Below are 26,189 nucleotides of genomic sequence, written 5' to 3'. Positions count from 1 at the left end.
AATTCTACTAATAGTTATTCTTTGTTGAGTGCTTGCTATGTGTTGGACATTGTCACTGCATTTTTCTTCCTTCTTGCTTTCAAAATTTAATGTCACAATGTGATGGTTATGTTTTTGTGTCAACTTGGCTGGGCCTGGTTGAGTGGCTAGGCAGCTAGTGGTAGTTAACCCCCAAGAGAAGACTGGCAATCAACTCCATGGTGGGATCTACCACAAGCAGCTGAGTAGCTGCCTTTGGGATAGGGTCTGCTTCCTGTATTTAAGGAGAAGCTTTGAGAATGGTCTCTAGCTTATGGCACGCTTGGACCCTGCATGTAGCCGTGTCATTGCTCAGCAGCCTGCCATGCTCTGCCAACCTTGGGACTTGCAATAGACTTGAATTACTGGCCTGCCATGTGGTCTGGTAACATCGGGACTGTGACTTTTTACTTGTCAACCTTGGGGCTTCCAGCCTCAGCATCCAGCAGCTGTCTGAGTGAAGAAATGCCTCTAGCTCCAGTGGGCCGGGAGCAGGAGGCAGAGCTGGACCCCAAGGTTGAGGGGCTTTCACCCAGCCCCTAGAGCCTGGCACTTTGAACTTGGACTTAAAGCCTCCCGAACTATAAGAGAATAAACTCCTGATCGTTAAGGCCGTCCCATTTGTGGTATATTCTTGTCAGAGCAGCACTAGGTCACCAGAACACACAGGGTTGCTTATGTCACCTCCTATTTGTTTCTTACTTGTACAGCTTCAGAGTTCTTAACCTTTGATTTTTTTCTCACATTTCCCATATACAGCAAATGCACTTTGGGATCTAGTGACGGGGAGCATTCCAGGATCACCTTGCAGGTACCTGCCCTCTTCTCACGGCTCCAAACTGGTTTACCCTCACACGCCTTTACATTCAAGCAAACTGCAGTGGAGGCCACACACCCCGCTTGCTCCTGAAACAAAGTCAAAACTCCATACTTGACTGTTGTTTTGGAAACCTCTGATATTCTTCAGCTATTTATGAGTATAAGTTTAAATTTAAATTTAGTTTAATTAAAATATAATATTTAATTGCTAAAAATAACAAAATTAAGATATATGGTTGGGAAAATACAAAATTACATTCAAATAGTTGCAAGAAAGATGTTTCTGATCGATTGCTCAGTTTAGGGAATTAGATATTTGAGGAACTGGTTTTCAGCAAACTGGCTTTACAGTGAACTGGTCATATAGGGAACCGAATTTCAGGAAGCTGGCTGCCCCCCAGGAGCTAATGCACATATAGAGGCCAATAGGAGGGCACCAAGTGGAATGCCCCTGCCCCTTGACATAACCTCCAGCTCATATGGCCAGGACACCCATGAGGGCCAGCCTGGCAGTTGAATTGTTGAAACTTTGTTCATATGCTGCCTTTATGATCTCAGAAATCTCACTGCAGGACCTATACAATGCTGAATGTCATCATGAAAATGAAACATGCATTTCCTCTGCGTGTCCTGCAGTAACCCAGCTCTCCAGTCTGCTGCACTCAGCTCGCTCGATTCTAGCATAACCAGGGCACTGAACTCTCTAGAAGGGCCCAGCAACTTCCTGGGGCTTCCAGGAGCCTCCAAGAGGCACAAAAGGCTCAGTGTTTATGAGCACATCACAAAGACTTCCCCTCCAATTCCAGCTCCACCAGCATGAACAGGCCTTTGGGAAAATTACTGAACCTCAGTTTCCCCATCTCTAATGATAACAATAATAATAATACCTACATGATTTTTTTTTAAAAAAAGACACTGTATATAAAGACTCAGGGAAGGGCCAGCCATGCAGCTAAGCTCTAGGTAAGCATCAGCTGTTGTGAGTATGCTATTATTATCCTCAGCCTGGCATCTGAGGCGCCTTCAATCTGGCCCCACGGCTGCCTTCTCACTGGGCCTGCACATGCCATGCCAGCTGCCTCCACACCTGCACATTGGCATGTCCTCCCCTTCTCACTTCCCCAAGGCCTAATCCTGCCTCCAAGTCAGTCTGAGTCGCCCTCCTCCTGGATGGCCTCAGGGACCATCCAGGTCCTGAGTTGCTCCCTCCCTGACCTCTCATGCTTGGACAGGATGCCTTGTTTTCCACAAAACGTCTGTGTTGGAACATAGCTTAGGATGAACTGATTCTAACCCCTGCACCATGTGCAGATTGGGGTTACTGAGGTCCAGAGCTGGACATGATGGCCCCAGGATACCCTAAGCAGCATTCAGCGACCCCACACCTTGCAGTCCCACCTTCAGAGGGCCCAGAGAAAGTATCCCCTCCCTCCCAAACACCCTGCACCCCTGGCCAGCAGAGCCCCAGATAGACAGTGGCAGTAGAGTTTTTCTTTCCAAGCTTTTTTAAGATTTCAAACTTTCCAGGTGTTTTGTAGCCTGACACCCTCATGGTCCTTGCCTAGGTCCCTGAGCCCTCCTCCTTTTCTCTCTTTCACAGCCAGGTCTCACACATAGGCTGACCCAGTTCCAAACGAAGACTCCCCTATGGGCAGAGTCCCACGCCTAGCCCTTGGACCTAGACCTCAGTAAATTGCACCAAGAGCATGAAACTGCCCCTGTGAGCCTCTAACAGAGCTGCTCCCATCCTGCCCAGCAGGGACTACCAAACTCTTATCCTGACATTCAACCCCAACTATGTGGCCTCATAGGCTGTGTCTCCAGTCCGCCCATACCCACAACCAGCAGGTCCTGTGGTTGGTCCTGCCCATCCCACCACCATCATCTATGAGGTCCAGGAGCTAAATGATAATGAAAAGACTTCTTATTTGCTTTTGCCACCACAACTTTCCTTCTGTTGTTCCCCCTGTGGAAAATCCTTCCCACCAGGTAAATGAAATAACTCACAGAAAACACTGCCCCAAGGAGATGCGCAGCCAGTGCTATTATTACTCTGAAGATTTCTAAGCCATAAAGTTTAAGACTTTTAAGCCATAAACCTCACTTCAAGTGTCACTGCTTCCATGATGCCTTCCTCAACAGCTCCTGCTACATACAACTTCTCTCTCCCTGCCTGCCGCAGAAGTGCCCACTGCCCTCATCAGCCACACTGCGCTAGAGAGGGCCCATGCCCAGGACCCTCTGGGCTGGAGCAAGAAACAGGGATCCTTTTCCTGCCTACTCCCTGGAGCACACATCTGTGTCAATGTGTGGACACCTGATTCTAGCTTATCTCCCATCCCTGCAGCCTGGCGGCTCCCATATGACCCATGGGTGACTTTCCTTAGGCTGCAGCCGGGCTTCTCCCCAACATCTACCCCTGGCTCTGGCCCACAGAAGCAGGTTCTGAGTTGAAACACCAGCCCTCAGGTATATCTGAGTCCCTACAGGAGCCAGGAAGAGGCTGTGGGCTGGGATCCTGCAGTCTGCATCCACCCAGACCCTGCCTGTGCCTTCAGGCCTCAGAGTACCCCTTCCTCACCACCTCACCTGTTCCTCCCCATTGTCTCATGGTCTTTGACAACCACATGAAGCTCAGAACCCTGGTCCAGGGGAACGCCCTTGAGGTCCCATTCGAAGCCCTGGAAGAAAAGGAGAAAAGGTATCTTAACCTGTGGCCTCCTAGGAGAAAGGTGTCTGGTTCAGCCTTACCACCCCAGGGCACTAAGCAGGCATCTGTGAATGATGCTGGTGGATGGATGGATGGGCAGATGGATGGATGAATGAATACCAGGGTCTCAGGACTTCAGAGGTGGCAATAAGAGCAGAAGGCAGTGGAAGACAGAAGAGGTCAGATTCCCCAGGGCATCCTTTCCCCAACTCAATTCCAACCAGTCCCCAGGAAAGCAGGCTAGGAACACAGCAGGAGAAAATGCCAAGTGACCCTATGGGGTCCTTAAGACTCAGGTGTTCTTCCAGAAGCCAGGGCCCTGGTGTGCAACAGGGGTTATTGCGACTTTGGGTAGGCCCAACCAGGGGCAGGATGCTCCTCAGAGCTAAGGCTCATCGTGCCTTCCAACCCCTTCCACGAAAGGCTGCCAGGGGGTTCAAAGGATCACAAAGGGAGCCGCATGCAGGGAGGGGAAGGAAAAGGAAAAGGGAACAGCAGCCAAAGGAGGATTTGATTGATCAGGGAGGGCTGAGGGAAAGAGGTGAGCTTTGGCCAGAGAGACCACCCTGTGTGAGGGAAACAACTGCAAGCAAGAGAGGACAGAACTGAGAGAACAAGGACAAAAGGCCTTTTGTTCCTTCCCATCCTACACCACATCCCAGGGTGATGCCTCTATTTACCTGGCAGGCTAGGCCATAACCCTCCTTCCAGGTTCCTAGAGCCAGGAGGATTTAGATGGCTCATCAGACTTGCAGTCCCTCCCCTCCTTCATGATATCACTGAGAAAGCCACTTCCCCAGGGGTCACCCTGACCTGTCCCTGCAGAGACTGCAGCAGGAGAAAAGGAGAGATGGTGAAAAAGCTTACACACCTCATTCCACACAGGGTTCACACTATTCTTGATGACCTTGGTTCTCTTCTTCACCCCTAGGAGAGATACAAAGAAAGCATGGAGAGACATATCCCACTCCTGTACCTTCCACCAAGTTAGATTCTGGACCTGCACAGCAGCTCACCCACCCACTGAGGGAGGCCTTACAAAGCCAACCAGTCACCTGAGAATCCTGCCCAGCAGCCAGCCAAGTGTCATATTGCACTAGGCAAATTCACAGCAAGGAACCTCTTTAAAGTATTAAGGAGCAATGATGTCACTGAATACTATGGTGTGCCCAACCCAAGCCATGGTATTTTTAATCACCTCATATGCATGTGAAAGCTGGACAATGAATAAAGAAGACTGAAGAATAGTTGATGCCTTTGAATTGTGGTGCTAGCAAAGAATACTGAAAATACCATGGACTGCCAGAAGAACAAACCTGTTTGTTCCCAGAGAAAGTGCAGCCCAAATGCTCCTTAGAAGCAAGAATGGCCAGATGAATGCTCCTTAGAAGCGAGAATGGCCAGACTTCGTCTCACCTACTTTGGTCATGTTGTCAGAAGGGAGCATTCCCTGGAGGAAGATATCATGCTTAGTAAAGTAGATGGTCAGCAAAAAGTAGAAGACCCTCAACGAGATGAATTAACCCAGTGGCTGCAACAATGAGTGCAGGTATAGCAAGTATTGTGAGGCTGATGCAGGACCGGGCAGTATTTCATTCTGTTGTACACAGGGTTGCTGTGAGTAGGAGCTAACTCAATAGCACTTAACAACATCTTACAATGTGAATAGATCTTTTACCCACTCAGGACTCCATAACATCATGCAGTGATCATCTGAAAATTTTTGTTCACCGAGTTATGTGGTTGTTGTTATTAGGTGCTGTCGAGTCATTTCCAACTCATAGCGACCCCGTGTACAGCAGAATGAAACACTGCCCGATCCCGCACCAGCTCCATGATCCCTGCTATACTTGAGCCCATCATGGCAGCCACCGTGTCAATCCATCTCATTGAAGGCCTCCCCCTCTTTCGTCGACCCTCCACCCTACCAAGCATGACATCCTTCTCCAGGGAGTGGTCCCTTCTGACAACATGACCAAAGTAGGTGAGACGAAGTCTGGCCATTCTTGCTTCCAAGGAGCATTTTGGGTGCACTTCCTCCAGGACAGATCTATTAGTTCTTTTAGCAGTCCATAGTATTTTCAGCGTTTTTCGCCAGCACCACAACTCAAAAGCATCAACTCTTCTTCGGCCTTCCTTATTTATTGTCCAGCTCTCACATGCATACGAGGTGACTGGAAATATCATGACTTGTGTCAGGTGCACCTTAGTCCTCAAGGAGACATCCTTGCTCCTCAGAACTTGAAACAGTTCCTTCACAGTTGACCTTCCCAGTGCTGCACATCGTCTAATGTCCTGACTGCTGCTTCCATTGGCATCAACTGTAGAACCAAGCAACATGAATTCTTTACAACCTCATTCTTCTCTTCATTTATTGTGATGTTGCTCATTGGTCCAGTTGTGAGGATTTTTGTTTTCTTTATACTGAGACGTAATCCATACTGCAGACTGTATTCTTCAACCTTCATCAGGGTTATGTAGACACTCTAAATGTCAACACATTTCATTACATAGTCCCCCCAAAATTACATTCATTAACATCACCACCAATCTCATCAGAAAAAGTATTTAAATACTGTGATGGTTAGGTCTGTGTGTCAGCGTGGCTGGGCCTGGTTGAGTGGCTGGGAGCTGAATTTAGTTATTCTCCATGGTGAGATTGGTAATTAACTCCATGTGGAATTTATTGGAGCAGCTGAGTAGCTGCTTTGGGTATGTAGTCTTCTTCCCATATATAAGAAACAGCTTTGGGAATGATCACTAGTTTATGGCATGATTGAACCCTGCATATAGCCATGTCATTGTACAGCAGCCCACCATGTTGTGCCGACCTTGGGACTTTCAACGGACTTGAATTAATGGCCTGCCATGTGGTTTGGTAATATCAGGACTGTGCCTTTTTACTTTTCAACCTTGGGCTTGTCAGCCTCAGCAGCCAGCAGCTGTGTGAGTGAAGAAAAGCCTCTAGCTTCAGTGGGCTGGGAGCAGGAGGCAGAGCTGAAGCCCAAGATTGAGGGGCTTTCACCCAGACCCTAGAGCCTGGCATTTGGAACTCAGACTTAAAGCCTCCAAACTGTAAGAAAACAAACTCCTGTTTGTGAAAGCCATTTCATTTGTGGTATATTTCTGTCAGAGCAGCACTAGGTAACCAGAACAAATACTGAGAAACTGGAGAATGCAAGTGTTCCAAAATTCCAATTTTTGCTTAAAAGCTCAATTTTATCATTAGCAACAAATCATAAATGTTGAGTCTTTTTTTCTGCTTATTTTCTATTTTAAGAAAATATCTGCCAGGAGTGTATGGAGGGATGGACACTGGGAAGAGGTAACTATGGGGAGGAAGTGGGAGGGGAGCTGTTGCATTGTGGTAAACTGTGGTCAATGACATGAGACAAAGTATATGTGAACTGCTGTATGCAAAGTGAATTTGCTCTGTAAATCTTCACCCAAATCAATATATATATATATATATATATATATATATATATATATATATATATATATATATCTGCCAAATATCCAAGTTATTGAATAACCAATATTTGTCAGTCTTTCAAGTTAAAACAATATTTTATGATAAAAGGGGAAGGGCTAGTTCAGCTTGCAAATCAAGCAGTCACACAAGTGCCTTTCTTTGCAATAATCATCATACTTCTGTATGCAGCAGTGTGCTTTATGCACACTTCCACTTCATCACACAAAATATTAAAAACATGTACTCAAGGGGTCAAAATTAATGAAATTAATAATTTTACTCCTTCATCAAGGACACTCTTAAACGAAACTTTTCTCTCTCTCTCTCTCTCTCTTTTTTTACTGTGAGCACATGGGGGTGAAGAAAACAACTAGTAAGATGTGGTGCCACTGCCAGGATTAGTATTAAGGCATCAGCAGTTTTTGCTCCATTGCTGTTGACCAACAGTGCAAATTCAAACAGTGAAAATGGCAGGTAACATCTTAGTGTTATTGCAAAGATAGTTTTGAAATCATCAGCCTGCTGAAAAGGTCTCGTAGGGGACTCCACCAGGGAACCATGGACCACACTTTGAGAACCTCTGCCTTAGGAAATTCATTTAACATTTCAGCCTCAGTTTCCTCATCTGTAACAGGGTCATAACACTCTCTCCATGGGGTTGTTGTGAAACTTAAGATGGAATGTGGGAGGTGTCTGGCATACAGCACCCTCATTAAATGTTAGTTCACATCTCCTCTCCTCCCCTGTGTGCCTCATGATGGTGAACTCCTACTAATTCTTTAATACTCAGCTCAGTTGTCTCTCCTCTGATGAACCTCTCTAGAAGTGTTTGCTCTCTCTTTGGTGCTCCCTAAACAAGTTGTGATAACATGTATAGATGACAGTATAACGTCTGTGTGTGTGTGTGTGTGCGCGCGCTTCTATGTCTGTCTCTGCCACTGGATTGTAACTTCAGAGGGCAGAGACTATATCTTACTCATGTTAGTAACCCAAGCATATATTGAAGTGCCTAGTAATTGGGTGCTGGATATATTAATGATCACTTTTCTTTCCCAAACTGACTACAAGTTCACTTCTTACCAGAAGATAGAACCACTGTCTCAGGGGACACCATAAGCCTGTATGGTTATGTGTCAGTGGATAGCAGATTTAGAAGGAGGCATGATTAGGCTTTATGAGAGATGGATATAAGTATTTTTAAAATTGGATATACCTTAATATCCATCAATAGAAGGCTGATTAAATGAATTATAGACAGCCATTTTGAAAAGTTGTGTGAAAGAATATTTACTGACATAGAAAAATGCCCCTGGTTTTTAGCGAGTGAAAATATAAATAGTCAAATATTTGGGGAAAAAAAATCTGGGATGGAATTACCTTTAGGGAAAAAGACAGGGGAGCTGAGGACTTGGGGAAGGGATTGTCAAGGTTCTTTTCTTGACCTGAGTGATACTACCTAGATGTACTATGAACTTTAATGAATAATTTATTCATTAAAGTTGGCTTCTTAGTCTGGACCCTAGTTAACATTTTGGGCGAGGTAATGCTTAGTGATGGGGCTACCCTGTGCATTCTAGGGAGTTTAGCAGCATCCCTGGGTTCTACCCACTAGATTTCCAGCAGCACACATAACCCCCTAGTTGTGACAATCAAAAATGTCTCCAGACACTGCCAAATGTTCCCTAGGAGGAAACTGTCCCCATTCAGAACCACCGCATTAAAGCATACATTTATATTTTATGTATTTTTTTCTCATATTAAATTTCACAACTAAAATTGTTCAAAAAAATTCTCCAAATCTCAGAGAAAATATATCAAATTCTTAACAAGTTCATTCAAAGTGACAAGATTTGGGGCTTATTTTTACTTTTGTTTCATGCCTATCTAAAAAATTTTATTATATTGAGTACATGTTATGTTCACAAAAAAAAAAAAGGAATTTTCATTTTTTAAAGTCACTTTCCATGTGTAAAAAGCCAGGTTCAGAGAGCCCAGTGTCCCTGCATCCACCCTTCCCTATGCAGGGGGGTCACACCTACTCCTTAAGAGTATTTCCTGAGGACAGGCACCCTCTCTACCTTCAGACTAAGCACTCCATAGGGCAAGGCTGGTTGCCTTCCCATCTTGCAGAGGCTCTATAAGATTTCCCCAGGCTCCTGCCCTAAATCTAGAGACCCTCTAGGAGACAGAAGAGAGGGGAGGAGAGATCAGGGAGAGGGGATGGCTAGAGAGACTTGGGGAGGAAGAATAGACCTACTGGGATAAAGGAGTAACGTCCCAGGGTTTCTCGTGGGTAAGCCTGGGTGAATCAGGGTAGAAATTCACCAAGTGGAGGAAACGGGACACAGCCTTCCAGGAAATAAGATATTTGAACTCCAAGGGAACAGGGATCTTGTTTTGTTCTTGGATGCATCCCAAATACCTAAAACAGCACCAGACACACAGTAGGTGCTCAATAAATATTTTTTCAATGAACTAAGTGAGTGAATGAATGGACATACACAATCACATTATTCAAAACCAAACCAAACTCATTGCCATCAAATTGATTTCTGACTCATAGTGACCTCCACTGGGTTTCTGAATCTTTGCAGAAGTATATTGCTCCATGTTCCTTCCATAGAGTGGCTGCTGAGTTTGAACCACCAACCTGGTTAGCAGTCAAATGCTTTAGGCACTGTGCCACCATAGCTCCTTATACAATCACATTATGGGGTAGGAAATGGGCAGAACAGAAGAGAGGTACAGATTAAATGCCATAGGAAATGAACTACTCATTCAAGACCATTAGTCAAAAATATCTACCATGGCCCAGGTTCTGAAATACAAGAAAGAAGGAATGACCAGTATTCATTGGTAGCCTCCACCCTGAGGCCCTTAGTTGGGGAAGTTAGAAAAGTGTCCTCAGAGTCCAGCCTCCCTGAGCTCATAGCCTATTTTGGGAGACAGGTCCTGAAATTACATCCCAGGCTGGAATGCCCAGGGAACAACTGCAAGTAAAGTATGGCCAGCCAAGGCCACATTTTGGGTGGTGTGTGCGAGCCAAGCACACAGTGCAGGCTGGCTTCTCTCAAACAGGCCACAGACCATCTGAGATATGAGGGAATTGGACCCAGTGGTTCTCAACCCCAGCTGCATATTAAAAACACCTGGAGACCTTTTAGAAACACCTAGTCCTGAGCCCCAGAAGCTCTGGTGGCATGGTAGTTAAAGCATTTGGCTGCTAACCAAAAGATCAGTTGTTCGAACCCACCAGCCTCTCCATGGTAGAAAGAGGTGGCAGTCTGCTTCCATAAAGATTTATAGCCTGAGAAACCCTATGAGGCAATTCTACTCTATCCTAAAGGGTCACTATGAATCAGAATTGACTTGATGGCAATGGGTTAGATTGGGTTTTGGATGCCTGAGCTCCATTCTGTGAGGAATTCTTGGATGACACAAAATGGTTAAGTACTCGACTATTAGCTGAAAGGTTGGTGGTTCAAATCCACCCAGAAGTGCCTCAGAAGACAGGCCTGGAGATCTGCTTCTTAAAAGTCACATCCTTGAAAACAGTATTGAGTGCAATTCTACTCTGCAGGGTAGCCATGAGTCAGAACTCAAAAATGCCTGGACCCACCCTCAGAGTTCAGTTAGCTTCAGGAGAGAGAGGAAGGGAGGTTGGTAACAGTTCTTTCTAAAGCTCCACAGGTGATTCTGATGTGTAGTCAGGGTTGAGAACCCCCAGCCTTGGCTCTCTGGGTCAGATTCTAATGGCCTCCCTACCCAAGCAGCTCCTCAGACTAAACTCCATCCTGAATTCCCTACAGGGAGCAAGCCCATTAATTTCAACTCCTACCATGTCTCAAACAAATTTTTCTAAGATCTAAACCATTTTTTCTGATTGCTTGAAGAAAATGGCCTACAGTGGATATTTGGTAAAATGCTGACTCCTGGGCCACTCTCCAGACCATAGATATCGGAATATCTATGAATAGGAACCCCAGAATCTGTGTTTTAAACACACCCTCCAGATGATTCTCAGGCACAGTGAAGTGTGAGGACCAATGTCCCAGACTGCATGAGGCTTCTAGGCTCATCTGGAGGGAGAGTAGAGGCTGCGCCAGAAAGGCACAAACACTACAGAGCTCCTGCTTATGCTCAGCACTGGGATATCAAGGTGAACAGGACAGGTTGTTGCTCTCAGGAGTTCACATGTCCTGAGAGCGGAGACCCTGTGTATAAGCTAAATACCAGCATAGCCAGTTGGGAAGTGCTCTAGACGATCTAACAAGGTGCTACTACATCCATAGTGGAGAGTCTAAGGACAGACAGCCAGGAGAATCCTGGGTGCCTTGGTGAAGAGGGCAGCATCATAGTTGGGCTTCTAAAGACAAATAGGCTTTGAGTTATTGGAGATGTCACATTCTATGTTTCAATGGTGCTAGGGCTCATACCTGCAAATCAATAATACAGCATTGTGAAGTGGGGGAGTACAGAGATTTGGAGGGCACAGAGGCTATTTATGCTGGAAGTACCAGAGCCAGGGCAGCAGTCAAAAGAGGTCTCAAACGACTCTGTCACCTGCCTGACTCAGCACTGTCCACTCCATGCTCTGGCACTTCCCTGCCACACCACTGACCTGGACGCATCATTTAACTTCCCCAGAGTTCCATGTCCTTCTCTGTAGAATGGGGATAGCCATAACTACCTACCACAAGATGGTTACAGAACCGGAGAGAGAGAGCTGTGCATGTGCCCAAAAGAGTTTCAGAGTCTGCACAGGTGATGTGGCACTAGGATCAGTGTACTTAGGGCATTTCTTTTCTGGCCCACAATGGCTCCACAACTTCTCTACAGGAATGACTTAGGCACTATCTGATGGGGAGAGGAGAGTGGGGACATTTGCATTTCCTAGTGAGCACCCAGGCATGTCCACTGAATGGAAATAACAATGCTTTCTAAGTGTTTTGATTCACACTTTCAAAAGAGGAATAAGCAGCAGCCATAAAAAGGAATGAAGTCCTGAGACATACTACACCAAGGATGAACCTTAAAAATATTATGCTAAGGGAAATAGCCCAGTCACAAAAGGGCAAATATTGCATGATTCCATATATATGAAATATCTTGGACAGGCAAATCTATAGAGACAGAAAGTAGATTAGAGGTTACCAGAGGTTACCAGAGAGGTGAGTGGGAATGACTATTAATGGTGCACAATTTCCATTTGGGGTGATGAAAAATTTTAGAAATAGATAGTGGTGAAAGTTGTACAACATTGTGAATGTAATTAACGCTCCAGAATTGCAAATTTTAAATGGTTAAAAGAGCAAAATTTTAGGTTACATATATACATTTTTTACCACATTTTTTAAAATAAATAAAATGTAAGTCATACCATAACAAAGAACACTTAGGTCCCACTTGGCTAAATTGTGTCTTTCTTCTATCATTATTGTTATTTTGGGGGTGCTTGGGGAGCTAATGGAGATCATGGGTCAAAGCTAAAGATGCCCTTTGATGTCCCCACTATTTTCAAACCTCACAAAAACTCCAGCCACTTTTCCCTCTACATTTCACCATCTTTTGTGATACACTTATTTTTGAACTCTGCAAAGTCACAGGGTACCTACCTCTTCCGGCTAAGAGAAAAACACTCTCCTGATTTATCTTTCTTTGCAGAACTTGGGTCCTGACTCACAGCTATTGTTCTTCTCTTAATTTTGACAGATCCTTCCTCTTCCCTTTCCCCCTCCTGAGACACTTCCTCCAGTGGGAATCTCTGCCCTGAAGTGGGGGGTTAAGGGTGCCTAGTGAGAAGGGGAGCAGAGTAGGGGAGGGCTGTAAGGCATTTGCTGCTCCAGAGATGTCGTTAGCTGCCCATGAGGAGGCCAAACTGACAGTGACCCCATGCACAATGGAAACACAGTTGGGAATCAGACTAGTGTGATCCATAGGGTTTTCACTGGCTGAATTTTAGAAATATACTAGCAAGCCTTTCTTCCTACCCAGCCTTGGTCTGGAATCTCTGCTGAAACCTGTTCTGCATCATAGCAACACACAAGCCTCCAATGATGGAGGGAGGCGTGGTAGGTGCCTGAATAGGACAGAGAAGGCCCTGTGAGTCTCAACATTACATGTGAAGCAAACCAAAACCAAACTCACTGCCGTGGAGTCAGTCCTGCCTCACAGCTATGGAAGTAGATTGCCCAGTCTTTCTTCCAAGGAGTGGCTGGTAGGTTTGAACCACCAGCCTTCTGGTAAGCAGTCAAGTACCTTGGGCACTATGCCACCAGAGCTCCCTTAAATATTACATGTAGGGTCTTTATTTTGGAAAAACATTCTTGAGCTCCTCAAAATTCTTTGTGTCAAGGCCAGAGCGTCCTATTTTGTTGCTTTTCCTCCTGACTGTGGGAAGGCCGATATGGCCTTCCTTCAAGGATGGGTGAATGAATGAAAGACAGACACAACTTTCAAGGCACATTGTCCACACGCCCTGTTTTCAAGTGTCCCGCATTCCTCTCTCCCTTCTGCACGCACCATTCAACCCACCCTCATCCCCACCGCCAAGCTCTTTATTTCCTCGGTAACTGCCTTAGAAAAGTATTTGACATATTATGACACTTCCAGAATTTTAAATTTTCAAAGCATTGTGGCATTTGTTATGCTGTATTTCACTTTCATCGCTCTCAGCAGAAGGCAAGGCTGCGATTTCGGTGGACAGAGGAAAAAACTGTGGCCTGGACAGGAGTTAGTGCCGGCGTGGGGGCCGCAGACCCGGCAGTGCGCGCGGAGGGTCGAGTGATGTGACCGCACGTGTGCAGCGGCCACGGGGCTCTCACCTCGGAAAGTCAGGCTGGCGACCGGGTCGCTGCGCCGGTCCTTCTTCACATTGGGGAGGTTGCTGGCCCTCACCAGCAGGCAGCACAGCATGGCTCAGCGGTCCTAAGCTTTCAGAGGTGCGCGGGCAGGGCAGGAGCCAGAGCACAGATCAACAGGCGGTGGCCAAGCAAACGCCCGGCTAACTGGCCGAGTGGGTGCAGCCGCGCCAGAGAGGGACTATGGCCTTCGCTACGCCTCAGCAGAGAAGTCGCCAGCGCTGGGGAGAGGCCACCAGGAAGATACTGGACACTCTACTCTCGGCGGACCCCTCCCGCCTCTGGCCCCGGTCAGGATCCGCCCATAGCATGGTGGGCGGGGCGGGGCAGGGGTCAGATGGGCTCCTGTGGGGGCAATGGTCCCCCTCCCCCGCCGTCCCCGCCCCGGGCTAGGAATGGAAGAGCTGCTTCCCGCACAGCCTGAGGTCGGGGCAGGCAGTCAAACCCTGCTCCGCCCGCCAAGAGGCCTTAGCGCTCCGGTGCAAACTTCGTCTGCCGTCTCCTGTGTTCTGTGTTATCTTCCCGCGGCGCCCAGTCCCGGGCAGCACACCGTGAGCGCTCGGACAATGGGTGCGAAATTAGTGAAGGGAAGAGGAGCGGGAGCTCCAGAAGCAGAGACAAGAGTGTGTCTGCGGGAAACTGCAGGTTAGAGCTATAGCGCCAAAGGAGGAATGTGCCAAGCCGCGAAGCGCGCAGTGCGTCCAGATCCCTGGTCCCCGCGCCGCTCAGCTCTGCCCACTCATCCCTCTAGGAGCCGTTTCTCTCCCCTCCAGCTGTCTGCCCAGGAGGCCGTGCTGGGAGCCCAGGACCAGGATTGCTGAGGAGACCTGAGACTCGAGCCCGCGCGAACCCGCCCCTCAGCCTTCTCCAGAGCAGCCTGGGGTCGCTAGTCTCCGGAAACGGAGGTCTGTGCCCTATTCCTACTGCGTCCCTGGAGCACGAACTCCCCTCCCCCAACAATCTCTAGCCCTCCCTCCCACCCCACCTCCATCGAGCTTAGAGCTTGAGCCTTAAGCTTGACAGCCCTTAACACTCTTTCACGTGTTATCTCTGGCTTCTTTTCAGCTTAAGAACTTTTTAATCATAAGGGTCCTGGCTTCTCCCCGCTATACGCCAACACTCCAGCACCTAGCACCGGGCAAGGCACTTTCTCTCCTCCTTGCGCCCCAATCTTCGTATATCTGTATATCTATATCTATCTATCTACCCTTAGAATCAATTCGTGGCGACTCCATGTGTTACAGAGCAGAATTGTTCCAAAGGGTTTTCTTGGCGGTAATCTTTACTGAAGCAGATCTCCAGGCCTTTCTTCGTCAGTGTCACCACATTTATGTTTGTAATCAGCGGCAAACTATCTGTGCCATACTCAGCCTAAATGCAGTGACTAGTTATAATTCCAGGAGTTCTGGTAGTGTAGTGCCTAAGGCACTTGACTGCTAACCAGAACAGCTTCCCAGTGGATGGAGAAAAGATTGAAGTTGTCCAAAATTTCATATTACTTGGTTCCACAATCAACACCAATGGAAGCAGCAGTCAAGACATCAGACGACATATTGTACTGGGCAAATCTTATGCAAAAGACCTCTTTCAAGTGATAAAGAGCAAAGAAGTCTCCTTGAAGACTAAGGTGCACCTGACCCAAGCCATGGTATTTTCAATAGCCTCATATGCATGTGAGAGCTGGGCTATGAATAAGGAAGACCAAAGAAGAGTTGATGCTTTTGAGTTGTGGTGTTGGTGAAGAAATACTGAAAGTACCATGGACTGCTGAGAGAACTAACAAATCTGTCCTGGAGGAAGTGCAGCAGGAATGCTCTTTGGAAGCGAGAATGGCCAGACTTTTGTCTCACCTACTTTGATCATGTTATAAGAAAGGACCATTCCCTAGAGAAGGATGTCATGTGTGGTAAAGCAGAGCATCAAGGGAAAAGGGGGAGGCCCTCAACAAGATGGACTGACACAGTGGCTGCAACGATGGGCTCAGGCATAGCAGGGATCGTGGGGCTGGCGCAGGACGGGGCATTATTTCATTCTGTTATACATAGGGTCGCTAGAGCCGACTGACAGCACCTAACAACAACAATGACCTATTCATTGTGAATACTTTTTTTCAGCAACAATGTTTCTACATATGGACATCACCAGATGGAATACATGGAATAAGAATCGAACAGACTACATCTGTGGAAAGAGAGACAATGTGGAAGCTCAATATCATTTGTCAGAACAAGGCCAGGGGCAGACTGGGGAATAGACCAGATCCCATACCATGGCCCACAGGTCAGGCTTCTCACCCCCCTTGCTCCCTGAGCTCCAGCTCCAGTGTCTTCTCAGTTACTGGAAGGTGCCTAGCTTCCTCCCAGCTGCAAGCTCTGCAGTCCCCTACCTCGCAACTGCTTTCCCCTCCCTCTGCAGAGCCACCCCCATTCATCCTTCAGGTGTCAGTTTTAATACCACTTCCCCAGGGAAGCTGTCTCTGACCTCCCAGTCTAGTTCAGGTTCCTCTGGCCAATGGCCACATAACACTGCTTCTTAGTACATGTCACAATTGTAATTCATAACAATTTGTGTAATTACTTGTTTGATGTCTACCTCCCTAGCTAGACTATAGACAACAAGATGAGAGACTGAGGCTGTCTTAGTCACTGAGGCAGAGTACACAATAAGCAAAGTAAACACAGGCTTATTTGTGCTTACTAATCTATAATAAACAGTTTTACATCACATGAAATTGTTCACTACAAATTAGTAAGTAAGCCCATGGTTTTATCTTGCTTACTGAGTACTCCATCCCTGTCAGGGATTATAAATTGGAAAAGAGGCATTGATTCTGTAGGAAGGTGCTATGGGGTTGGGAGAGAGACAGATGCCAGCCACACCTAGAAGGAAAATCTTTGATGTGGTGAAAAAATGTAAAATTGTTCACTACCATACTATATCCATTGCTATTGAGTCAATTCTGACTCACAGTGACCCTATAGGACAGAGTAAAACTGCCCCATAGGGTTTCCAAGGCTGTGATCTTTAGGGAAGCAGACTGCCTCATCTTTCTCCTGCCAAGTGGCTGGGGAGTTCAAACCACCAACCTTTCTTTCAGTTAGCAGCTGAGCACTTAACCACGACACTACCAGAACTCCTTAATGTTCACTACAGATTAGTAATTAAGCATAAGTAAGCTAATGCTTAGGAGCTCTGGTAGCATAGTGCCTAAGGCACTTGACTGCTCACCAGAAGGCTGGCGGTTCAAACCCACCAGCCACTCCTCGGAAGGAAGGTTGGGCAATCCTACTTCCGTAGTGATACTGCCTCGGAAACCCAAGAAGGGGCCGCTATGAGTCGGGGCCGACTCGACGGCAAAACAACAACAACAACAACAAGCTCATGCTTACCTTGATTCTTGAGTAATCCAACACTGGTCATCCAGGTATCTCCAGAGCTAGCTTGAAGCTAGTGTAGTGGACATTGAACTTAGCTCCCTAGTGTCTGTTCCACCCCTTGATAAGCCTAAGCCAATGGTTCTCAAAGAGGATAGTACTGCCCCCTAGGGGAAATTTTGGATATTATGAAACTTTTTTTTTTGAACTGTCACAATGATTCCCCCTCACTGCACCCTATCCTACCCCCATCTCTGCACCAGTCCATCACAGTCAACACAGGAAATCTGCAGGGGGGTTTATCTAGCATTTCCAGAAGAACAGTCCTAGAGACTTTCACAAACACTTGGCTTGTACCAGGGAACAGTGGATCCATACACCTGTTCTGCAAACCAGGAAAGCAATAGCTGGTGGCCTGAGCTCTGCACCCCAAGGCCTCTTTCCCACCCAACCTCCAACTTCCATGGTCTGTGTGCTGCTCACTTCCCAGGACTTCCCTATAAACAGACATCTATCTAACTGTTCCCTTGGAGATTTCATACTGGGACCCAGTATCTCAACATGGCTACCTCCCAAGGAATCTTATCTCAGGAATGAAGCTCTAATAAAGAGATTACGGCTGAGACCTCAACTTGCCCCCACATATGTTCTCCTTTTATTTCATAGAAATAGAGTTTTTTATTAGACATGTGGCCATCTAAATAGAGAAGATTGTATTTCCCAGCCCCTCACAGCTAGACATGGCCATGAGACCAAGTTATGACCAATGGGAAATGTGACTCCCTGTCTGTGTCTTTACAGGGAAAGGTATCCTTCCCCATGCCCCTTTTCCCACTGGCCAGAACATAGATCACTATGAGTCAGAATCAACTGGATAGCAGTGCATTTGGTTTTAGTTTGGTAGAACACAGATTGTGGTGGTGAGGCCCCCACAGACCATGTTGTCAGTGGCACCCATTAGGGATAGCAGAGCAACAAGACAGAAGGATCTAGGATCCTAGACAACCTACTGGATCAGAACTTTACCAGCCAGGACTTCCTACACCTTGTTAGGTGAGTGTGTGAGAATATCATATTCACACCATCATTAGTTAGGGTTCATTACACAAAGCCAGGTCTGCATCCCACCTGAGGCAGTGGGTGAGGGCAGCTTCTCAGCACTTCAGATGACTATAGCTGCACTCTGAAGGGGATCAAACTGGTTTAGGAGCCATAGTTTGGTCAGAGTAGATGACGGATTCTTTTTTGAAGTTGTGTTTGTACAGGAAGTCCAGTTTTTACATAGAGTTTATGTTTACTGTGATGACTTTTCAGGGTCAATAGAGGTCATTTATGTCTTACATACATCACCTCCCCCATGTCCCCTGTTGATGTAGTCATTGATAAGTGATCACTGATGAGCCCATGTGAGAGGAAGCTGGCTTCTCATTCTCCTGCAAGCCCAGGACCAAGACTTCCAAGATTAAGTGAAATCCACAGGACACTGTAGATGTGTTGTCTTTGGCCAATACAATGTTTTACAACAAAATTGCATATTAATTAAATGTTAGATTTTCCATACAAATCTGATTTACAGCCTGTCTTGAAAATCAGAGAAGCTGCCCCATGAGGCCCAAATTCTCTACCCACCACTGATCATCTGGCAGCTATAGACCAGGCATGCTCTCTCGCCTCAACCCCATGGCCACCACTCACCCAGTGTGCATGTATGCTTTTCCTGGTGGCCTATTCTTAGTTACATCATCTGCCTAACTCCTGTAGCCATGTGACTTTGGGACCATGTGAGACAGGACTCTCTGTCACATGCTTGGCGTTATACTTCCCTGACAGTTGGGGAGAGGATGCTTCTAACAGGGGTGCTCCTTTTCACTGTTGGAGTTGGGCCAGCTCACCTCTTCTGGCTCAGTTGCTTAGGGGCTTTGTTTTTTCTCAAGGCCAGAACACAGGGTGTCCAGGGAGCAAACAACCTTCCCTGTCTGCTCACTGATACCAAGCCTGACATGGACATCCCACATGTGAGATAATTTTGTTGTTGTTGTTAGATGTCATAGAATCGTCTCCAACTCATAGCGATCTTATGTACAACAGAATGAAACACTGCCTGGTCCTGCACCAGCCTCACAATCCCTACTATACCTGAGTCCATCATGGCAGCCACCTTGTCAATCCATCTTGTTGAGGGCATTCTCCTCCTTCATTGACCCTCCACTTTACCAAGCATGATATCCTTCTCCAGAGATCGGTCCCTTCTGACAACCAAAGTTGTAAGAACTTTGGTTCTGATAACCAAAGTAGGTGAGACAAAATCTGACCATTCTAACTTCCAAGCAACTTTCTGGCTGTACTTCCAGGACAGATTTGTTATTCTTTTAGCAGTCCACTGTACTTTCAGCACTCTTCACCAACACCACAACTCAAAAGCATCAACTCTTCTTCGGTCTTCCTTATTCACTGTCTAGCTTTCACATGAATAAGAGGCAATCAAAATTACCAGGGCTTGGGTTAGGTGCACCTTAGTCTTCAAAGAGACATCTTTGCTCTTCTGCACTTGAAAGAGGTCTTTTGCAGCAGATTTGCCCAGTGCAATACGTCATCTGATGTCTTGACTGCTGCTTCCATTGGTGTTGATTGTAGAACCAAGAAATATGAAGTCTTTGACAACTTCAACCTTTTCTCCATTTATTTATATTGAGGTGTAATCCATACTGCAGACTGTAGTCTACAATCTTCATCAGTAAGTGCTTCAAGTCATCCTTACTTTCAGCAAGCAAAGTTAAAGAGCATCTGCGCATCACAGGTGGTTAAAGAGTCTTCCTCCAATCCTGATGCCATGTTCTTCTTCATATAGTCCAGCTTCATGGATTATTTGCTCAGCATACAAATTGGCTAAGTATGGTGAAAGGTTACAACCCTGACACACTTCCTTCCTAATTTTAAACCATGCAGTACCCCCTTGTCCTGTTCAAACGACAACCTTCTGGTCTATATACAGGTTCCTCATGAGTACTATTAAGTGTTCTGGAATTCCCATTCTTCTCAGTATTGTTCATAATTTCTTATGATCCATACAATCGAATGCTTTTGCATAGTCAATAAAACACAAGTAAACATTTTTCTATTAATCTTTGTTTTAAGCCAAGATCCATCTGACATCAGCAATGATAATAACCCTTGTTCCATGTCCTCTTCTGAATCCAGCTTGCATTTCTGGAAGTTCTCTGTCAATATATTGCTGCAACCATTTTTGAATTATCTTCAATAAGATTATACTTTTGTGTGATATTAATGATATTGTTCAATAATTTCCACATTCTGTGGGATCACTTTTCTTTGGAATGGGTACAAATATGGATGTCTTCCAGTCAGTTGGCCAGGTAACTGTCTTCCAAATCTCTTGGCATAGCCAAGTGAGTGCCTCCAGTGTGGCATCCGTTTGTTGAAACATCTCAACCTGTATTCCGTCAATTTCTGGAGCCTCATTCTTCACCAATTCTTTCAGTGCAGCTTCAACTTCTTCCTTCAGTACCACTGGTTCTTGATCATATGCCACCTCCTGAAATGGATGAACATCAACTAATTCTTTTTGGACTCTGTGTATTCCTTCCATCTTCTTTTGATGTTTCCTACATCATTCAAGATTTTGCCCATAGAATCTTTCAATATTGCAACTCAAGGCTTAAATTTTTTCTTCAGTTCTTTCAACTTGAGAAATTCTGAGCATGTTCTTCCCTTTTGGTTTTCTAACTTTAGGTCTTTGCACATATCATTGTAATAATTGACTTTGTCTTCTTGAACTGCTCTTTGAAATCTTTTGTTCAGTTCTTTTATCTTATCATTTCTTCCATTCGCTTTAGCTACTCTCTATTCAAGGGCAACTTTCAGAATCTCTTTTGACACCCTTTTTGGTCTTTTCTTCCTTTCCTGTCTTTTTAATGACCTTTTGTTTTCTTCATGGATGATGTCCTTGATGTCATCTCACAATTCCTCTGGTTTCTGGTCATGGTGTTCAATGCATCAAATCTATTTTTTAGATGGTCTCTAAATTCAGGAGGTATATAAAATGCACTGCCTCTGAGTCAGATCTGACTCATAACGACCCCTCCTTGGACGTCCGAGGTGGTATCACTACGGAAGTAAATTGCCCAACCTTCCTTCCGAGGAGTGGCTGGTGGGTTTGAATCGCCAGCCTTCTGGTGAGCAGTCAAGTGCCTTAGGCCCTATGCTACCAGAGATCCCAGTAAGCATGATATCAGTTAAATAAATCTTTCATAGGCTTGTTGTGGGGTTTTAAAGAAACAGCGTCTGAGAATGGTACAGTGTGCTTAATAAATGTCCATTTCCTCTGTTAATAATATTGTTGTTGTTATGTGCCGTTGAGTCAGCCCTGACTCATAGCGACCCCTCCTTGGGTTTCCGAGGCAGTATCACTACGGAAGTAGGATTGCCCAACCTTCCTTCCGAGGAGTGGCTGGTGGGTTTGAACCGCCAGCCTTCTGGTTAGCAGTCAAGTGCCTTAGCCACTATGCTACCAGAGCCCACTATGAGTTGGGGCCGACTCGACGGCAAACAACAACAGTGAACTAATAATATAGACACACTTTTTAAAAATCAGGATCCTCTTTTGATCATTTGCCTTATGTTGAGCTCTATACAACCTTGTTCTCCCCTCTACTTTAACTCAGTCCATGCTGGGGAGCCCAAGCTGGCCCAGGCCCAGGCCCAGGGTGCTCTGGCTGTGAGCAGCACGTGGTATGTTTCCCAAAGCACTTTCATATTCATCAACCCATGGATGCTGAAATGGGGGAAGGGGTGTTTGGCCACCATGTAACCTTGGCCAGGCCCCTGCACTTCTCTGGGCCTATTTCCTCATCTGTAAAGGGGACAATATCCTTGCTGTTTGCCACATGGAGCTACTTTGAACATGAAATGAGTTTATGCATGTGCGGAGGAGCTGTGAGGTATCATTATAGGATATTACAATCATGTAGCCAAAAGAGGTACTTTATGAGACAAAAGTCTAAAAGGTCTGGGAAGGGCCAGCTGCTAAGGAAAGGCTTCCCAGAAGGGTGGTTTGCTCTGAGCCAGGAGTCCCAGTGACTGGAGGCTTCTGTGTAATCATTCACTAACCTGGCTCAGGCCAGGAGGAGGAGGGTGAGTAGGCTTGAATGCAGCACAGCCACCAAATTTGGACATGAGTTAAGAGCTTGGCTAATGCAGGGGGTGGAATGTGACCAGGGGCTGGGGGAGGGGAGAGATTGCAATTCCCCCATGACTGGTGACTGTCTGTCAGTGGCAGGGATAACTGGAGGGAGTGGGGAGGGACCCTAGCCAGCCTCCTCCCCAGGCTTGGGGGGCTCATGGTCAGTGCAGACAATGTGTTTCCTTCCTCCACAGCAAGCTCTGAGCCCCAGGGGAGAGGAAGACAGAGGCCAGGCATGAGGGTGGGCAAGGGGCACATGTCAGGGACATATAAATGTGGATGATAGATGATGGAGGAGACTAAACCACAGATGGGCTCTCAGGGCTGAAATAATAACAGGAGAGAAGGCACTTTACACACTAGCAGTACTTCCTGTCTGTAAAGCATTTCTGGGGTTAGAAAGTGCTTCCCCATTCATTATTCATTTTCTCTTTTCTCCTCAGAGGGTTCTGGGGGGGGGGGGTCATGAGGTATGGGGCAAATGTGTATAGTGTGGGGAGAATGGTCTGGGGGATGTGGTGAGAGAAGGTGGAGCAAAAGCTGGTTCAGGCTAAGTGGAGACCAGAGAGACAAGACTCCTGAGAACAGAGACAGAGGCTACAAGCTGGCCCCTGTCAGGGCTTCTGCATTTTGGGCACTGCCCAGCTCGAGAGGATACCATTCACAAAAGCTCCTCAGGGCTCAGGCAGGGGGACTGTGAATGGGGGAAGGGGTGTTGGAGGGCAAGGCAGCTGCTTAATGCAGAGAGCTCACATGCCTTTCCTGGAAACAGTATCCATCATCCTCCCAGCCAAGGGAATATTTACCAAGTGAATGGTGCCCCTGGAGTTGTGCAGTGCAGAGCCCAGGGCCCTCAACTAGGTCACTACTCCCAGGTCACGCAGGTGAACCCAGGCCTGGGCCTGCCCAGAGCTGAGGATGCAGAAGGAAGCATGGCGAATCCCCATCAATGCCCTCTGCCTCCTACCCTCAACACCTTGATCCTGCTCATTTCTGGAAAGAAGTACGGGAAGATGGTCTGGATCAGGACAAAGCAATGTGCTAGGGAAAAAGCAAAGCCGGAATGCCCCTCCCTATCCCTTCTTTTTGTGCACTCTGTTTTCCAGGCTATGGGCCCATTCGGAAGCCCTGGTCCAACAGATAGCATTTTCCCACACCCTTGCAGAGCACACATCCTGAGTTCAGAAGGAAACAGAACCCCCAGATCTCACATCCAGGAGTATGTATGTACCTATTGTGCATACATCTTTGTGTGCTGTTGTGAAAAAGTGCCTGAGTTCTCTGAGCATCTTGGAGCATCCCAGGTGTCACATGCACTCATAGGTATGCATGTGTCTGGGAGCAGATGTGAACCTGAGTATTTGGGAATACATGCATCCAAAGCTTATGAAACTGAAACCAAACCCACTGCCATCAAGTCAATTCCAACTCATAGAGATCCTCATTGGGTTTCCAAGGCTGTAAATCTTCATGGAAATAGATTGCCTCATCTTCCTCCTGCAAAGCAGCTAGTGGGTTTGAACTGCTGACCTCTGGTTAGCAGCCAAATGCCTTACCAACTATACCACCAGAGCTCCTTTATGAAACTGAAAGGGAGTGTCTATGCTGGATAGCCAGGGCCTAGCAATGCTCTGATTTTTGGAGGCCTGGCACAGTCCTAAGGAGCTCTGGTGGTGCAGTACCTAAGGTGCTTGACTGCTAACCAGAAGGTTAGCAGTTCAAACCCACCAGCCACTCTGTGGAAAGAAGATGGGGCAATCTACTTCCATAAAGATTTACTGCTTCAGAAACCCAATGGGGGTCACTATGAGTCAGAATCAATTCGATGGCAGTGGATTTGGTTTTGGGGTTTTGGCACAGTCCTGGCAATCTGCTTACATAAAGAATACAGCCAAGAAAACTGTATGGAGCAGTTCTACTTTGTCACATGGGATTGTCAGAAGTCAGAATCCATTCAACAATGGGTTTTTTTTTAGATTAGAATAGTCCTGGGATGTGGACAGTTTAAAAGTCAGATTTCTGGGAGGAGAGTGGCAGTTACTGGACACTGAGAGGGAATCCATTGGGTGGGTGAGTAGGCAGACTCTCAAACTCTTTTTCCTGGTCCTTCTCCCTCAGTATGGCATCAAATCCTAATACCCAGCTCTGTGGACCCCAGCTCTGAGCTTGGCCCTGAGGGGAAGCAGACAGGCCCAGCTTTCACCTTCTGGAGGAAAAATCAAGTCATGGCTGTGTGGAGACCTTCCTATGGGTGCTCTCAGTCTGGTGGGAGAGACCAGATTTCAAACACACATCCCACTGCCCACAAGCCAGAAGGCAACAGTCTGATGGGGGTGGGGTATCTCTAGAGGTTGGTGCTGGTGACAGCTGTTAAATTACTTGTCCAGCTGTTAAATTCTTCTCATCCTGTGCCCAAAGCAAGGAGTATCCGGCAATGAGCAAGGGGAGCTGGTGACGCTGCACCCTGCCTGCCATCGGCCTCTAACAGGCAGCAAAGGCAGAGGACAGCAGCCAGGCCCAAGATGGGACGGGAAGAGAGCTGGGTTATAAATAGGCCTAAGTCTCGGCTTTCCGGGGAGAAGGGGAGCTCTGCAGTACTATGCTTTGCCACCCACAGCGCAGAAAGACTTCTTAAGAGATTCAGAAGAGGGGAGAGGAGGGATGCTGGACCCAGCCTCTCAGCCCCAACCCGAGCTTCCAGGTCCCAGAGAAGCGCCGCTCAACCACATGTCTCTTTAAGCTTCAGTTTTCCTCTGAGTCGCCTCAACCCGGAGGTTGCATGTCTTTGCAACCTTCACGGGCAGTCGGGCCGAGGGTGCTTTGGCGTCGCCAGCCAGTCTCTGCTCCCCACACACCCCACCCGCCACCCCAGCACCCACCCAGCGCGGATTGCGAGCCACTCCTACCTGCAAATACTGCGGAGCAGTAAGCATCGCTGATGTCGGTGTCCGGGGTGTAGACATTCTCGGCGTAAAGGATGAAGACCCTCAGCATGCTTGGAGCGGGGAGGACCCCCTGGGCGGGGGGCTTGAAGAGGGCTGGGGAAGGTCGGCAGGGCCGAGGCGCAGCTCTTGGGTCCCGGACCTCACTGGAGGCCTACTGGTGGAGGGAGGTCCACTGGTTGGGATCACCCACTCGTGGTTCACAGTTGCTGCTCTTAAAGAGGAGCAGGATACCCCCGGGCTGCTCCTGTGGGCTGGACTTAGTCCCCGCCCCTGCTGTGCTCACCCTGCTTGTTAGCAGGTGCTCGGAAAACAGGGGCTTCCACCCCCGCCGCCCTAACCCGGCTCTGCTGAGTTGTAATTTAATGCTCCAGCCACGGACTCTCCCAATGACACGGCATTTTGCACCTGGCCGTGGAGCAGCGGACTGGGCGGCGGCCGCGATGACCCGCGGCTGGACCAGGGAAGGCTCCGAGCGTCCAGCGTAATCCAGATCTCGCTCCCGGACCAGGGAGTGAGAGGTTCAGCCCCTCCCCTGACCTTCCACCTCCAGCCTAGCGCGGCGCCTCCTCCGGTTGCCGAGATTTGCGCACTCTCTACCCGGGAGCCAGCCGGACCGCCCAGGGTGGCGAGATCCTGGAAAGGGTCGGGGGAGCAGACGCTTGGGCTGGCGCTTTCCTGAAGAGATGCCAAGGACTGAAGAATTTCATTGACGGGCAGAAGTGGCTGCCTGAAAAACTTTCCCCCCTCAAAAGCAACACATAATAATTTTAACACAAAAAGCATAAAGA

At 47.2% G+C, this 26,189-nt stretch overlaps 1 protein-coding gene across 1 annotated transcript in view; it reads right to left on the bottom strand.

Annotated features, from left to right (window-relative positions):
- Nucleotides 1-25,450, bottom strand: part of DYSF (dysferlin) — a 273,717-nt gene extending 248,267 nt beyond the window's left edge. The window contains exons 1-3 of the mRNA XM_007940120.2: nt 25,363-25,450; nt 4,419-4,474; nt 3,427-3,518 (exon numbers count right to left, since the gene is read on the bottom strand). Of these exons, the coding sequence (XP_007938311.1) occupies nt 3,427-3,518; nt 4,419-4,474; nt 25,363-25,450 (236 nt within the window). The remainder of the gene's footprint in view (nt 1-3,426; nt 3,519-4,418; nt 4,475-25,362) is intronic.
- Nucleotides 25,451-26,189: the final 739 nt, after the last annotated feature.

Source organism: Orycteropus afer, unplaced genomic scaffold (assembly GCF_000298275.1).
Source record: "Orycteropus afer afer isolate SDZICR_OR568_19922 unplaced genomic scaffold, OryAfe1.0 scaffold00065, whole genome shotgun sequence".
Taxonomy (NCBI): domain Eukaryota; kingdom Metazoa; phylum Chordata; class Mammalia; order Tubulidentata; family Orycteropodidae; genus Orycteropus; species Orycteropus afer.
The sequence above is the reverse complement of the archived record's forward strand: the minus strand, read 5'-3'. Positions and strand labels throughout refer to the sequence as shown.